At 37.2% G+C, this 11178-nt stretch overlaps 1 protein-coding gene across 1 annotated transcript; it reads left to right on the forward strand.

Moving 5' to 3' along the window:
* The first annotated feature begins 1507 nt into the window (after window positions 1–1507).
* On the forward strand, window positions 1508–7334 carry LOC111863407 (28S ribosomal protein S21, mitochondrial). Its single transcript, XM_023849706.2, has 3 exons — window positions 1508–1675; window positions 5010–5076; window positions 6406–7334. Exons 1-3 carry the CDS (start codon window positions 1590–1592, stop codon window positions 6520–6522), a joined length of 270 nt encoding a protein of 89 aa, XP_023705474.1. The 5' UTR covers window positions 1508–1589; the 3' UTR covers window positions 6523–7334.
* Window positions 7335–11178: the final 3844 nt, after the last annotated feature.

The following is an 11178-nucleotide window of genomic DNA, read 5'->3' on the forward strand; positions in this document are numbered from 1 at the left end:
CTGAAACTAGTTAAGTTGATTAAAATGTGTTTAAACAAAAAGTATATTAAAGTCAGTGTTGATAAATATTTGTCTGATAAATTTCCTATTCAGAATGGGCTAGAACAAGGAGATGCTTTATTGCCACTCCTTTTAAACTTTGGTTTAGAATATGCCATTAGGAAAGTCCAGGGAAACCAGGTGGGACTGAAATTAAATGGGACACATCAGCTGTTGGTTTACACCGATGATGTGAATCTACTGTGTGATAATGTAGATACCATAAAGAAAACACACAAACTTTAACTGACGCAAGTAAAGAGGTTGGTCTAGGAGTAAACACTGAGAAAACTAAGTATATGTTACTGTCTCATCACCAAAATGCAGGGCAAAATCATGACATAAAGATAGGAAACAGATGTTTTGAAAATGTGGTACAGTTCAGATATTTGGGAACAACAATAACAGATCGAAACCTGATTCAGGAGAAAATTAAGAGGCTATTCAACTCGGGTAATGTTTGCTACCATTCAGTCCAGAACCTTTTGTCTTCTCATCTGTTGTCCAAAAACATAAAAATTAGAATATATAAAATTATAATTTTGCCTGTGGTTCTGTATGGGTGTGAAACTTGGTCTCTGACATTAAGGGAGGAACATAGACTGAGGGCGTTTGAGAACAGGGTGTTGAGGAGAATATTTGGACCAAATAGAGATGAAATCACAGGAGGTTTGAGAAAACTTCATAATGAGGAGCTTCATAACTTGTACTCTTCTCCAAGTATAATTAAAATGATCAAGTCAAGGAGGATGAGGTGGGCCGGTCATGTAGCATGAATGGGGGAGACAAGGAATGCGTATAGGATATTGGTGGGAAAGTCAGAAGGAAAGAGTTCAAAGGGAAGACCAATGCGTATGTGGGTGGACAATGTTACAGTGGATCTTAGAGAGACAGGATGGGATGGTATGGATTGGATAGGATAGAACTGGCTCAGGATAGGGTCCAGTGGAGGGCTCTTGTGAACATGGTGATGGACCTTCGGGTTCCGTGAAATGCTGAAAAATTCTTGAGTAGCTGCAGAATTGGCGGCTCCTCAAGAAGGGCTCAGCTCCATGAGTAAGTAAGTATTATGACCGATTCCTGTCATTTCCAGACTATCTAGTTCATGTAGCTGAACACAGATGGCTGGTCTGCATGTTTCCCTCTCCCCTATGGGAGTTATACCCCCTTGCTCTGGAGTATTTAGTGCTAGTAGCGAAAAAAGCATTGTAGGGTGCAGATCGGGGAGCACTCAAAATGGGTGGTAAAGTAGAATACCTTCTTACCGATTGTGCTCTCGGAACATGTATAATGAACATAGATGGCAGCAGCATTGCACCGAGGTGTCATGGCCGCCATATTGCTAACCAATAGCATGGGAGTTTCACGGGGCTTTGCTAGACGGTGCTAGAGGTATATTTTCAGTTCTACACGTGCATAATCCATAGAAGCATAACATACTGATGTTTAATAAAGCTCTCCCTGCTCTTAGTCCTCTTAGTCAGCTCTTAGAACCGTTAGTAGAGACAAGCTGTTGAAGGTTATGTGAAGTTAACTTTACAACAAATAAAATGGGTCTCCGTCATCAGTATTTTATTGCACGCACGGTTTTGGTTAGAAATGGAAATGTTGAAGAAGCTGCTAGACTCTTAAATAGGTAATATTTGAAACATTGAGAAACTCTTTATTTACCAGTTCGGCCAACAATTTATACGAATTTGTGACTGTTCGACCATCAGTATTTTAGAATTACATACATAAATGCCATTGCAATGTTTAAATTTAATTATCGCCAACGTGCCATGATTCAGTTTTTGATATTACTTGTTTTAAATACATGTTAGATAGTGTCAAATTCCATGATGAATGTGAAGGGCCAATTGGAAAGGATGGGGGAAGAAATAGCAATGGCCTTTTGATGGTAACTCCTCAGAATTTGTAAGGTAAAATAGGACAACTGAAAATCCTCAGGCCAGCATTCCTTTTTCTTCTTGATTGCCTGCTGCTGCTGCTATAGCAGCTCCTGTCCTGTCTCTGAGAGCCTGGGTTCACATTAAAACAAAACAGGAATGCTAAGCTTCAACAATGATGTTCTATGTGACACATGTTATAGTTCTTTTAGTGTAATTTACTTCTGTTTTCGTATCAATTTAGGCAGTGGATTTACATGTATGGATTATTATCTGTTACAACTTTCCTTATATGTGTAGGTGTTCTTTAGTTTTCATATAACTTTCCTCAGTTCTTCCCTGTGTACCCGTAGGAAGAATGTTTTACTTCTCTCTGTTGCCTGCTCTTCAGATTAAAGGGTCTATATGTGTCACTAAACCTGATGTTCATTTATTGGATTTGAGGTTAGTAAGCTGTTGACTCAAATCGTATGGTCTGCTGTCACTAATGCTCTATAGTACCCCAAAACATTTTTCTGCAGTTCAGAAGACTGCACTTGAAGGTCTATTTAATTAGTCACTAGCAAATCATCTTAGTTACTTATCCCTCCTAAAGTTAGGTATTTTATTTTATATAATGCTACTAAACAAAACAAAAACCATCCGGATATGCAGTATATAATGCAACTATTCATTGTATATCAAAGAATGTTATTTTCAGCCATATCAGTTGACTATATTATAATGTTTTATCAATAGTCTCCATTTTTCCACTTAACTACATTACTCACTCACTCACTCACTCACTGCTTATTCCATTCTGAAACTGTGCCTAATTTGGTAGATTTTCTGTAGAAAAGAAAGGTAGACTTACCATTGAAGCACTGGAAACAATGTTTCAGCTAAGTGTATAGCACTTATGTTTGTAGGTTCAGATTTTCAAAGACTTGAGCAATTTGTAATAATATGGCAGACCAGGATAGTTATTCAGAATAGTGCTAGGCTATGGGCTAGATGACTGGGGAGCTGGTTTGATTCCGTACAGGGACAGATTTTTCATTACTCTGTTTGTTTTATTTTCTCTTTATTTCATTCCATCACCACACCGTACGTTTATCATCTTTTGCAACATGTTTGGCTCATTGAGCCATTATCAGGATTTTGACTTTTTAATTCATCTGCATTTCTGTGCTAGTATTCCTAAACTGGCAAATGCTTACATATTGGAATACCTTATTTAGTAATATGTAATGCTGTTATATATAAAAATGTTTATTCACATCTAAGATTAGATATTGATTCTTAAAATGTTAAATCATTAAAATTAAACAGTTATAAAGTTTTTTCTTTTTGTCTGGCTGTAGTAATTGTGTCTAGGTGTGTGTCTCTTCTACCAGTGTATTTCTGGGGTGTTCTTCCTGGTCTTTTATTGATGTAATAAGTGTTATGTTGGCTTGTAGGTTTGTGATTGCATTTCCTGCTTGGGTTCCTTGTATTTGGAAGAAGTGTTGGTGTCATGTTTGTGGTAGTTGTGAAACCGATTTTAATTATTTCATCTTAGAGGTGAACATACCATTTTATATATAATGGCATTATAGTATATTACTAAACAAAACAGTTTCCCAATATGTAAACACTGGCCAATGTAGGAATACTAGCAGATGAATACAGTTGAACGTAAAAAAGTCGAAATGCCCGATAGTGGCTGAGTGAGCCAGAACATGTAAGAAATGACGAATGTATGGTGTGTCCATACTTCCTACTGTAGTGACAGAATAAAATAAAGAAATTTCACTCACACACAATATGATGCTAAAATATAATATTCCTAGCTACTCCATGGTGCTTCAACCAGCTCTGGGGTTCACCCAGCCTCCTCTTCAATGGGCGGGATGGCCAGGGCATGAAGTCCGCTACTCATGCCCATCTAGTATGAAGGTCTAGAGCATACTTATACTGCCCTATGTGTCTTCAAGGCATGTTGCTTGATTAGCACAGGGACAGGTTTACTTCTAGCATCAGAAAATAACATGTGCAGTACTGGATTCACATTTTAATTATGGCTCAAGATAACCCATGTGAACTGGTACCAACTCAAGGTTTAGTCATTTTTTATATAGTTCCATACTTTCTGTGTGTGTTCACATTGTTGAGTCTCTGCATAATTATGTTTTGTGTTTCATTTTATGACACTGTCAGTATCTGAATTATATAGTATCAAATGATAGCATAAATTGGAAGGAAACAGTGATGGCCTAACTGATCCTGGAGAGACTGAGGGAAGCCATGAGATCCTTATACGATAGCAAGCGTTGCAGCTGAGATTTGAACCGAGCGCTTCCCAAATAAGAGTCTACAGCATTACTGCTAGACCAACCTGTTCAGTGCCTTATCCATAGTCTTTTAACATACTGCCTTAAGTCATGTGTTATTCTAGCACACGTCTTGTAGAAATCTTCAGAATGCCATCTACATGTCACTGATGCTGTAAAAGGTAAAGCTATCCCTGTAACAGTCTGTGAAGGTCCATAGGGGTGTGAGAGGTTGAGGCTCCCATATCTTCAAAGCAATCTGCTGACAGGTAGCGGCAAGGTTGTCAGCCTTACGCACAGGCCACTGTTTACCCTCCAGGAATCCACCTGGTACATATTTCTGATAAGAGGCTGAGTCAATCCCAGGGCCATATTGTGGCTGGAAGGATTAGGAAAATTGAAAAGTTACCTCATCGGGAATCGAACCCACGACCTTCTGGCTTGTAGCATAGTGCCTTGACCAACTATGCTACAGTGTGCTCCTGTCAGTGATGCTGTACATTCTACAAATTAATGGATAAAGCATAGGGAAGTCATTTGTCTCCCTACAATACAGTGTAATGGTATGTCTGTACACAAATCACATGCTTTTGGCTCTGCCACAGACCACACTGTGGAGTGATGGGTTGGAAAGTGGGCTTCACTGCTTTTGAGTATGGAGCATTTGCTTTTGCCTGGTTTGATCAGAGTGAATTCTGTGTTCCAATACTACAGCCATAATTAGTGAACAGGTATATTGTTTTGTCTGTTGTAATTAATTCTTTCCCTCTCTCTCTCTCTCCTTTAACAGGATTTTAGGTAAAGAGGGGATATTCGATCAGTATCGGCTTACACGTTACTATGAGAAGCCCCATCAGGTAATGCAGGATGGAGTAGGTGATGGAAAGTTATAATAATAAATTCTTATTTTGTGTCCAATACCTATCATGCAGGTGCTTTACAAGATGTCAATGGAATTACTTTATAATAAGATGGCTCTGTACTTTAGTCATTTTACTGTGCACCCAGATTGTGTCATCAACCATCTAACACAGTATTGAGGTTTCATGTTTGTTAGTAGTCCCAGCTAACTAACTGCATGTAGCTGATACCTTCTTGAGAAGCCATCAGTTGTGCAGTTACTGAAGAATTTCCAACATTTTATGGAATCTGACAGTTCAGTACCATGTTCACAAGAGTCCTCCACTGGTCTCTCTCCCGAGCCAGATCAATCCAGTCCATAGCCCCCATCCTATGTCTCTAAGATCCATTTTAATATTATCCATCCACCTATGTGTTGGCCTCCTGTGGAACTCTTTCCTTCTGGCTTTCCCACCAATATCCTATATGCGTTCCTCCTCTTCCCCATTTGCACTACATGCCCTGCCGATCTAATCCTCCTTGACTTAATCATTCTAATTATACTTGGTGAAGAGTACAAGTTATGAAGCTCCTCATCATGCAGTGTTCTCCAGTCTCCTGTCACTTCATCCCTATTTGGTCAAAGTAGTCTTCTCAGCACCCTGTTCTCAAACACCCACAGTCTATGTTCCTCCCTTAATGTCATAGACCAAATTTCACGCCCATACAGAACAAAAGGCAAAATTATAGTTCTGTATATTCTGATTTTTGCATTTTTAAAAAGCAGACAAGAAGATAAAAGGTTCTGAGCTGAATGGTAGCAAGCATCACTTGAATTCAGTCTCCTCTTAATTTCCACCTGAAACCAATTTTGATTTGTTACTGTCATTCCCAAATATCTGAATTTTATTACTTGTACATTGCCCCTCTATTAAAAAAAAACCAAAGAAACGACGATGACAAACCTTGACCAATACTTTCGCTACAATTACTGCAGCAAATTCAAATGGTTGATGTCATGCCTAACATAGCAAATACACCTGTGTTGAAATTAATTTATCTGCTAATTTTAGGATACAGAGGATACAGAGTGATTAAAGAGTACAGAAGAGGGTTAAATTACAGTGAAATTTATTAAATTTATGAGAGGAGCCATGTGTTTGAACAATAGAGGAACTTCTAAAAATGGATGATATTACTGACATGGGGGTCATTGAAATTGAATGTTAAGTGATGGAAAATCTTAAATTGAGGAACTTTAAGTGGGGGTTCCACTATAAAAGTATTTGTTCAAAACCAGAGTTCACTTTTGAGCTGGATATTACCATGCCCCTTTTCAATTTCAGACACGTCGCAGAGTCAATTTTGAGAAGTGTAAAGCCATCTACAATGAGGATATGGATCGCAAAATACAGTTTGTTTTGAGAAAAAACAGAACTGAACCATTTCCAGGGTGTTCTTAAATGTAAAACAATGCATTACTGTAAACTAATGTTTTTATTTCAGATTGTTATGGTGGGTATTAATAATGATAATTTGCACCCTTAACAATTAAAAATGAAGTAACAATTTCCCTTATGCAAATAATCTTATTGTTACTGTCACAGAAACTACATATTTAGATTATTGCACTTACATAACTTATGTATGATGACTTCTTTAATAAATTAAGAATTTAGCAACAAGTGAAAAATAATTTCTCCTCTTACTGTGATCAGATCTGTTTGATGAATCATGGTAAAAAAACATAAAGCAAGACCTGTTACAGGGATAAATTTTACAGGGCATGGAAATTATTTTTCTCCTCCCCAGACATTGATTTGGTTCTTTCAAAATATTTGCAACTGTTTGTTACCAGGATTCATAAAACAAGCTCTAATCAGACTACTGAATTTTTGAAGAGTACTATCTTCTGGGATATAAGTTTGTGTAGTCTGTTAAAAGGTAACCTGTTTCGGAGGAACGTATCACCTTCCGGGTTGAATAAGCCAAGCAGGATACCAGTGTGAGAGCAGGTGGCAAGCTGAGTAATTGGGTGGGCCCTTTTCAGGACCATCCTAAATTCCTGTTCTTGTCTCCAATCAGTTCACTTGGGGGTCATATGAGAGCCCAGTAGTTTCATTTTGTCCCATGGTGAGCCAGTAGGAACTGAGGTCCAGTCTTCTATTTCTATCCTGCTTCCTCGCCAGCTGATTACTTGGCTTGTCACCTGCTTTCACGCTGGTATCTTACTTGGCTTATTTGTTCGTGAAGATGGAGGTGATATGTTCCTCTGAAATGTCTGTTGACTTTCAATAGACTACATAGCGTTATATTCCAGAAGATAGAACTCTTCATAACCACTGTGAGAACCTCAAGTCCTACATACTAAATTTTCCTTTCCAAAATTAAATTATTTAGACTATTTTGAATGAGTGCAGTCATGTTTCCAGTAGTATATATCTGGTTGTGACTTCATGGGTACTGATATGATTTGTATGGAATACATTTGTTGTAAGACTATCTGTAAAGGAAGGCACTAAATGGATATGAAACAAGAGAAAACAGTTTAGTAGCTTTGCTGAATAAGCATAGCATTTCACCTGAATAAAAATAATTTAAACACCAGTTTCATGCATTAATCTCCTGAGTTAATATCTGTTCTATCATTTACACTTTGGAAATTGCACTTATCACATAATTAGGTAGAGATCAGAAGTCTTCATTTCAGGAGGCACTCTACAAAATGTTACCAAACAGCAACTTGTGATGTGATTCATTTCAAGTTAAATATTATGTAGGATGTTCAGAAGGAATGTCTACTCTGAATTTTCCTTAGTCCTATTATTTTTTTACTCCAACTTTGTCCATTCTATCATGCATTTTCATCACTAGGGACTCACGGCTCATACACACTTCCACTTCATAGTATCCCAATTATTTGTGCCTCTTGCTGCTCAGTTAAATTATACATTTAAATTATCATACATCAGTTCAACAAACCTTTCAGTGTTCTGATCATAAAATAACTAAAATGTTCACAATAGCAGTCAATTACCACCTTACAATTCTAACATGTGTATCCTAATTACATTGAGCTTTCTGTGTTTTTGAATGGATCTGTACATAAATAGAGCAGAAATATAGTTATAGCACTAATGTAAGTACATAGAACCAGTTAAGCAATGGAGGTTCAAAATATTGTGTCCTTTCCCCCATTATGATTAAAAATAATGTATGCTTTGTGTAGATCCTAAAAGGTTCTGACAATGGTGTATAGTACTCAGAATTATTGGATTTTTGGACTTTGTCTATCGTCCGGTATTCTAGAAACTAGAAAACACAACGTTTCGGAAAGTGGGGAGACACCTACTCTGTTGGGTCCCTTAGAATAGATGTCTCGCACCCACCTGAGGACAGAAACAGATCCAGTTTCTAGAATACTGGATGATGGACAAAGTCAAAAACCCAGTAATTCTGAGTATGCTTTGTGTATTGGACATATAGTAATAATATCTAATTTCTGTTTTTTGTTGTTTATGCACTTTGTACAGTTGCTTTATTATATTTTCTAAGAGGAATAAGCCAAATATTCAGACACTTGAAGTTCTTAATTATACTAATTTCATAAACAGGCTTCAAGTAAATGACATTCAAAGAGTGGCCACAACTTTCCCCTTGCAACAAAAACAAGAATCATTAGAACTAAAAAATATTACTCCATCCTAGAGAGGAGCTTGCACATTGTGGAAACCTGTTACGACTCTCTAACCAATTATTAAATATTACTGTGCTCATAATCTTTCTGTTCTAATATAAAATTAATACTGCTCTCTCAATCAATTGTAGTAATTAATTGCTAGTAGTGTTTTTCATCAATTACACAGTTAAGATACATAGCATTATGTCATATATAGATCTTCAGATTACTAAGTCCAGTTTAAAATATACACATTTGCTGATATTGCTGTTCATATATGATACAATAATTTCTTATTGTTGGCTATTACAATTAAGATTCTAACCACAAGATTTATATCAATGCCTGTAATTTGGTCTCTCTCAGCACTAGGAAGTGATTTGAAAGTTTCAGCCTTGAAATGTTATGTACATCATTTGTTTAATAATAAATTGGTAATTATCTTTAATTAACAGGTGTTTCTATTCAGATTTGTTGTTTCATTGGTTAATTGAAAATGTTAATCAGAATCAGTAATAGCAATAGTGACGGGCTATGGGATGGAACCCCCAGGATTGATCCCTGGCATTGCAAGATTTTTCTCTTTTCCACAGCATCCAGACTGGCTCTGGGGTCTACCCAGCCCCCTATTGCATGGGTACTAGTGGCTCTTTCCCTGGGGTTAAAGCAGCGAGTGTGAAGCTGACCATTCACCTCCATCTAGTGCTGAGGTCGAGAATGGTGGAGCTATACCTCCACTGCCCCATGACTTCATGGCATAATGCTTAACTAAATAAGCACAAGGACAGCTTTAACTTTTACCTGCCCTAAATATCACAGTCACTGCAGGTGGTCTTTTATTGTGACTTTTAGAATAGAAACCAAGAATAATACTACAGTTCATTTACTGCTGGTTGAGAAACTCAAGTGTGTGGTGGTGCATGTTGGACAAATGAAGGAATACAGATTATGATTCATTTAAAACAATACCCAAATGTAAACATTGTATCTCACTGAACATAAATGAACGTTCACAAAACATGCTAGACGTATTCTCCGTTGTTCTGAATATATGCATCAATTCTCCTATTCGTGTTTTAAATTCACCTTCAGTTGTTTCCTTGTTTGATTTTTTGGCACACATTTTTTAAGAAACCACCACAGAGATAGATGGGATGTGAGATCAAGTTGTCTGGGTGGCCATAAGCCCTTAAAAATGAATTTGTATAAAAAAATCTCTTCAGCATGTCTGTTGTCTGGTTGCATGACATGTAGTGCTCTCCTGCAAAATTCAACAGTCTCTTTTGTGAAGTTCAAGTATGAATGAATGAATGAATGAATGTACAAGGGTTGGCCCTTGCACCATGACCACAGTGATCTATTGTGCTTCCTCTTTTTATTATCCCCTGAAGCGCAGGATTTTATACTTGGGGGCATCGAAATAGTCACTTGGTTCCATAAAATATTGACCCAAGTGATACAATCTTAAATAAGCTAAGGCCTCACATTCGCACAAGATGTGTGTGGTTGTTTCATTTTCTTCTTGACACCTCTCACAAGTTCCTTAGTCCCAGCTTGAAGAGGTGTCCTTTAAGGTGACAGTGTCCTGTAAGTAGTCCTACCACCCATTGTAGCTGGTTCCTGTTTAACTTCAACATTTCCTTCGCTCTTTTAGTAGAGGGTCCTTGTATGAGTCCCTTTGCTTGCCTGAGTCCAATCAAGAATCCCCAGTATTTCTTGTGATTGAAGTTCAAGTAACAAGTAGAACTGCATAATCATGGACTGATATGCTTTAGTAGTTGTGCACCAAGTTACCTATAAAATGTACCTTTTTTTTTGTTAGGGTTTGGATTTAAATGGATCATGCTGTATTAAACATACTTTCACAGTAATTCTGTTCAAATACTACAGTGAAACTATTGCTTACAAGATGTTCAGTTCCATATTCCCAAATATGAAACATGGAAATGAATGAAATGTCCCATGCACCAACTACAGGAAGTCATATATACTGCTAAAACAGGTCGTGTTTATGTCTTCAGAATTTATCATCTCTCATCATATGAGTGGAGGTGATTACAGTCAATTGCGTCCAATATGTTGTGTATACATTCTTACAGTTCTGAAGATTTGCTGGGATTCAAGATAAAGAAATAAAGCCCATGGTACCTTATTTTGTTTGGATTTAGGAAAGACCTAACAACAGAAAAAGCAACCTATGAACTAACTAACGATATTTTAAGTGCTCTCAATGACAGATTAATTGTGGGAGGGATTTTCTGTGATCTAGCAAAAGCTTTCGATTGTGTTAATCATGATATCTTACTATCGAAATTAAATTTCTATGGAATAACTGGCAAAGCTAATGAATGGATCAAATCATACCTCAAAAACAGGTATCAAAGAGTTGAAATAAATAATAAAAACTCCAGTCATAATGCATTTTCAAACTGGGGAATTA

This window comes from Cryptotermes secundus, unplaced genomic scaffold (genome assembly GCF_002891405.2).
Source record: "Cryptotermes secundus unplaced genomic scaffold, Csec_1.0 scaffold792, whole genome shotgun sequence".
In the NCBI taxonomy this organism is placed as follows: Eukaryota; Metazoa; Arthropoda; class Insecta; order Blattodea; family Kalotermitidae; genus Cryptotermes; species Cryptotermes secundus.

What these genes read in the sequence shown, in the direction of transcription:
- LOC111863407 (XM_023849706.2), top strand. Translation starts at nt 1,590, where the DNA reads ATGGGTCTCCGTCATCAGTATTTTATTGCACGCACGGTTTTGGTTAGA. An exon ending in GCTGCTAGACTCTTAAATAG is followed by an intron (nt 1,676 to 5,009) that starts GTAATATTTGAA and finishes CTCCTTTAACAG; the next exon opens with GATTTTAGGTAAAGAGGGGA. An exon ending in ACTATGAGAAGCCCCATCAG is followed by an intron (nt 5,077 to 6,405) that starts GTAATGCAGGAT and finishes TTTCAATTTCAG; the next exon opens with ACACGTCGCAGAGTCAATTT.